This window comes from Arachis hypogaea, chromosome 16 (assembly GCF_003086295.3).
Source record: "Arachis hypogaea cultivar Tifrunner chromosome 16, arahy.Tifrunner.gnm2.J5K5, whole genome shotgun sequence".
Lineage (NCBI taxonomy): Eukaryota > Viridiplantae > Streptophyta > Magnoliopsida > Fabales > Fabaceae > Arachis > Arachis hypogaea.
Window position 1 is genome coordinate 25188267 of NC_092051.1, and position 5970 is coordinate 25194236.

Sequence of the window (5970 nt, forward strand, 5' to 3'; positions counted from 1 at the left end):
TTAATGCTGCATCTCCATTTATTTATTTATTTTGTTTAAGCAAATATTTCTTCATATATTGGGAGCATATTCTTATTAACAAATAATTTTCTTACATCGAAATTAGCAACTAAAATCAGACATTAATGTATTTGTGTGTAAATATATGTGTGGTTTAATTTATTATCAACGTGTATTTATATTCCAGTATGTGTTTTATACTAGTGACTACAAAAATAAAAAATAAAATTAATAAAAAGTTTAAAATTCAAATTTAAAATACATTTTTTCAATAATATTTTAAGAATATCAACCAACTCTGAAATAATATAGTCTAAGAATAATAAATATGTTGTTATTTTTACGCTATCATACATATTTTTATTTTATTTTTATAATAAAATAACTACTATTTTTAAATTTCAATAATTTTTTAATTAGTTTATATTCATTACACAATTATATACTACAAGTATTTATTGGAAAATAACACTACTACATGTAATGTAATGTAATTATGAAGACCAAAAAATAAGCGAGTTTATAACTATTATTAGATAAAAATATAATTAATTTAACAATGAGAGAATTGATAACTACAAGTACAAATAAATTAGATAGACGTAAAGCATATATTAGAATTGAAGATTAAATAAACGTAACTAACTCACATGACGTCCGACACAATACCGGTGCAATTGCTGTACACAAAAAATTATCTTCTCCGTCACAACAAGCTTCTCTTCGCTTATATGCACACCATACACCAAGGTAATTGCAGAAATAGAAATTATTCTTTGTTACTTCCCCGTTGTATAGACAACATTATCTCTTCTTTGTAACAATTACTCAACCTAAACATGATATCATCCGATGTTATTAATAAACCTCCAGAACCAAACCTTTCGATCTCACAAATTCTAAACCCACCGCATCATACCCCAAAATTGTACTAAATCTAACTTTGTAATCACCTCGTGCACCACTGTATTCTCATCGTCTAAATCTGAATGCTGCACTGCATCACCCCTCATCAGATATATGCTAACATGCTGCCTACCAATGCTGTGCAAACTAGCGTGGATCTCATTAACCACACTTGGTGGAATGTTTTCCTCCGCTGTGCAGCTTGAACAATTCTTCGAACCTCCGCTATTCACCTTTCCGGCTTCATTCTGCTCGTTGGGTGTATGAGGGGCTTCATGCTCCTCCTTGTCCTCCACGCCATCAAACCGAGCACGGACACCACAGACGGTTAGAGCAGCTGGAGATTGTACTGGAGCGACAACGTGAGATTGAACGAGCTCCAAAAGGGAAGTCCGACGATGATAGGATTCAAAAGAACCAATAAAGAAACTTTAAGCCGACCTCCGAGGTCGGAGAGCTCATGTCGATTGGGAAGATATTCTCAATCCGGGGTAAAGATCCTTTCACGGAAGAGATTTCACATCTGACGTGTCGGATGGAACTCGTAGCAAAACTTTCCCAACAATGTTAACTAAAGCGGCAATGAAGTGGTTTGACAATCTTCGACCTAGGTCTGTAACTTGTTTCGCCGACTTTGCAAGGAGTTCTTTTACCCGATTATTCATCCAGAAAGATAAGGTCAAACACGCTCCAAGCCTTTTAGGTTTCAAGTAAGAGGTCAGACAAACCCTTCGAGCTTTTGTCGAAAGCTTCAGCAAGACCTGCCTAGAGATTTCAAATTTGCCTACCGAAGCTGCCATCATGGGAAGTAGCTGATGGCTTCATAGAAGTCTGTTCTCCTAATCCAAGTCGAAGAGGCACCCGACCTCCCTGTATGAAGCACAAGAACGACCGAAAAAGTACATCAAGGTGGAGAAGAGTGGCCGGCTAAGAGAGCCTGTCCGAAGACACGTGTTCGTGGTGTTCTGGACGGAGAAGGCAATTTTTTGTGCAAAGTAATTGCGCCGGTATTGTGTCGGACGTCATGTGAGTTAGTTATGTTTACTTAATCTTCAATTCTAATATATGATTTACGTCTATCTAATTTATTTATACTTGTAGTTATCAATTCTCTCGTTGTTAAATTAATTATATTTTTATCCAACAATAGTTATAAAATCACTTATTTTTTTGTCTTCATAATTACATTACATTACATGTAGTAGTGTTATTTTCCAATAAATACTTGTAGTATATAATAGTGTAATGAATATAAACTAATTAAGAAATTATTGAAATTTAAAAATAGTAGTTATTTTATTATAAAAACAAAATAAAAATATGTATGATAGCGTAAAAATAACAACATATTTATTATTCTTGGACCATATTATTTTAGAGTTGGTTGATATTCTTAAAATATTATTGAAAAAATGTATTTTAAATTTGAATTTTAAATTTTTTATTAATTTTATTTTTTATTTTTGTAGACACTAGTATAAAACACATACTGAAATATAGATACACGTTGATAATAAATTAAACCACATATATATTTACACACAAAAATATTAATGGCTGATTTTAATTGCTAATTTCGGTGTAAAAAAATTATTTGTTAATAAGAATATGCTCCCAATATATGAAGAAATATTTGCTTAAACAAAATAAATAAATGGGGATGCAGCATTAAGAGAAAATAAGAAATATCTACAGACTTGTTACTGTGGGTGACGAGAACACATTTGGACAACTGAAGTACGCAATAGTATTCGGTGTTCACCTCAGGGTCGTTTCAGCGTCCATCATAATCCTGCAGTGTTGACTGTCACCAAAGAGAGAGAGAGAGAGTAAAGAAGTGGAAATAGATTTTCACGTGAATAAAATTTTGGATTTATTTATTTATTTATTTATTTATTATTTATTTATTTTCTTTTTGAGTAGAATTAAATGTTTAACGTTGATCTTTTTTCTCGAGTAAAGAATCTTTTTTCCTGTGTTTTACATAATAATTGATCCTGATACTTAATAATAATAATAAAATAATTTTAATAAGACCAATACTTAATTGATAACGACAAGTTTCGGAAATAGTGATCATGAGCAACTTTGAAAATGATATCATTAATTTTTTATTGTTGGCAATAAAGGGTTCGTTTGGAAATTAAAGTATTTATGGTAGTAGTGAATTAAATGTTACTTACAGTAACGTAATTAATAAACAAAATACGATACCCCTGTGGATAAGCTCATTTTTAACGTGGCTAATAATAAAAAAATTGTATTCATCCTATTAAAGCTCAAGTTATTGTTAATGTTGATACTAACAGGAAAGCACTTAATATTTTAGTAATATTTACTAAAATTAAACGAAAATAAGTTCAATTAATATTAAACAGAGTCTGCTAGTATTTTTTTCACCTATTACTATCAATAGGAGATTTTCACGGTTTACTTTACTTGACGTGGCTATATATCCAGTGTGTGGCTTTCATATAGAGAAAGAGAAGCCCTCTTTCACGGTGAGTTATCCCCACTAGAAACTTTTGCGAAAAGCAATAGCCATGGACACTGGAAAGTACAGGCTTTATGCTGTTCGGAGGGGGCGAATTCCTGGTATCTATACGTCTTGGAAGGACTGTAAAGAACAAGTTAACGAGTTCAAAAATGCCGAGTTCAAGGGTTTCCGCCTCCTAAGAGACGCCCAACAATGGTTGGGAGTGGTTGATCCACCATTGCCACCACCCCCACTTCCGGAGCTTCATTGTGGAGTTTATCCTCCGACGGGTCTGTTGCAGCAACCGTTTCCTCTATCCACACAGTTCAACAGCATGCAAGTTAGCCCAGCATTGGGAAAGTCATCACAGAAGGCATTCGTTCCTTGTTCTCAAACACCACTAGGTAGGGGGCAAGTTTTGGGAGGGTTACGCCATGGTTTTATTATTATTATTATTATTATTGTTATTGTAAATTCCCATTGCTTATGATGATGAATGACTTTGGGTGTTTGTCATGGTCATCGTGGTCCAGGACCGAATATTGTTCCGGAAACATGTTCGAATCAATTTGTATTGGTTGAAGACATGGAGGTGTATCTCATTCGTGTGTGTTGCCAGCTGAAGCTTGATTATCCGGTCTTTAACAGGCGAGAGTTTTTTTCCGGCAGCGGAGAGTTACTTCATGGCTATTGGGTGACACTGCTATCCCAACAACACGACATTAACTGGATCGTTGAGGGTGGGTTCTCACCGGATGAGGGGAACGCAAGGCAAGATGCGTCGTTCAAAATGTTGGGGAAGGTGTTATCTTTGGTCGGGAAGGAAATCCACGACTACAACTATAGGATCGTGGCAGGCTTGAGAGTTCGGGCTAAGGAATTGGAACAGCAGTTATCAAAACCAGCATACCAGCGAATCCGGAATCTCGAACAGGCGAATCAAAAGCTTAAGTCTGATCTTCAGAAGTTTAACGAGTTATTCGAGACTTGAAGGGAGGGATGACTATGGTAGCAAGTTTATATTTTGACAGTTTAGCAGTTTAGTGTTAAGTTGGTCCTTTACTATTGTCATGTTTAGTAGTCACCCCTGTTTATGTTTTTCTATTGTTAACATTGACGGTGACTCTTGTAACGTCAGGAACGGTGATTTTGCTGTCGGGTTTATTTTGCTTTCCACTGACCTCCAAGGATAGTTCATGAACTAATTATGAAAATGTTAACGTTAATTACTTATTTTATGGTGGTTGGGTCTGTAACTTACAGTTATTTGAATTTAATTTTTTTAACTTAACTATTCATACGAATAGTAAAGTTAGGCATATTGCTGCAAAAATAGGGACGTAGGGCTTCGTGCCCAAAGAATTAATGTATTTAAATTACCGAGGAAGTAGACAGTCAAATCAACTATTTCCTAATCACAAAATTTTCTAGAACTGATGACGCTAGGGGTTTAGGCAATGGAACTCCTTGTTATAGACGCAGTTGTTGAGTTAATTTTTTTTAATTATTTGATTTAGTTTTCCAACCATAAACTGAGGTATAGTCTGCTGCCAATGCTATAGGGTTTCATTTACCTATTTGATGAGAAGGGAGGAGGTGTTTGTCCTGTCTTGTCAAATAGATATGAAGAGGTGTGCGGATTTGGTTGGGAAAAGTTTCATGTCTGGTTGGATAAAGAGAAAGGAAACCCGTCGTTGCAGTTGACATTAGCAACAGGAATGAGTAAGTTTTTCCGTCTTGTGCGTTGTCCCACAAAGTAAATATGCTGACACACTGCTCCCTTCGGCCCATTAGGCCCGAACACCAGGGAATCCCAACTATAACAAATTAAAAGTTGGGGTTTACTATGCTTTCTAAGACGCGATATGGGCCGAAGTTGAACACAGAAGGTGAATACACTTATCAGTGGCATATGTTTGAGTAGCCACACGTATGTGATATTTATGTACTACAATATAAAAGGGAATTGTGCGAAGCACACTTGTTTCCTCACCCATTGTATCCCTATCTATTGAAGCCTTGATCGTACTGTGCACGATGGAGTTACCAAAAGATGAAAGCATTGAGGATGCAGTGAAGCATCAAAAGAGAACAACAAAGGAGGAATCAATGGATCGGGTGACCACCGTCGAAGATGCAGTCAGCGGTGTCGATGATCAGACAAAGGTATGAGAACGTTGTTGTGTTTCAGCAAAAGTTCTTTCTTTTTTTGTTAGTTGATCATCTATTTAGTATAAGTTGCACACGGAAAGAGTGACATCCTTCCCTTATATGGTCATTGTTTAAAAACAGTTAACCGGAGATGACATGATTTTGGGGATCCTAAAGACACAAGCAAACCAAATACAGGCCCTAACAACAGTCGTGGCACAGCACGGTCGGGTGCTGGAACTTCTCACATCATTAAATGTACCATCGGCTAGTTGTGAGAAACTGATCATAGACCTGAACCTAAACTCGGATCCCAATGGAGGAATGGATATTTACCCAGGTGATGGAACACAAAAACCGCCGGTGAAAGAGGTAGGTCACACCAGGACGCTCCCAAGTGAAGCTCCGACGCGCCAAGAGTGTCCTCCACCAAAACC

General features: G+C 36.1%; 1 protein-coding gene across 1 annotated transcript; it reads left to right on the forward strand.

The window, feature by feature from the left end:
• Positions 1–3344: 3344 nt before the first annotated feature.
• Positions 3345–4620, forward strand: LOC112758598 (uncharacterized). The gene is made up of 2 exons (XM_025807307.3): positions 3345–3786; positions 3916–4620. Exons 1-2 carry the CDS (start codon positions 3450–3452, stop codon positions 4371–4373), a joined length of 795 nt encoding a protein of 264 aa, XP_025663092.1. The 5' UTR covers positions 3345–3449; the 3' UTR covers positions 4374–4620.
• Positions 4621–5970: the final 1350 nt, after the last annotated feature.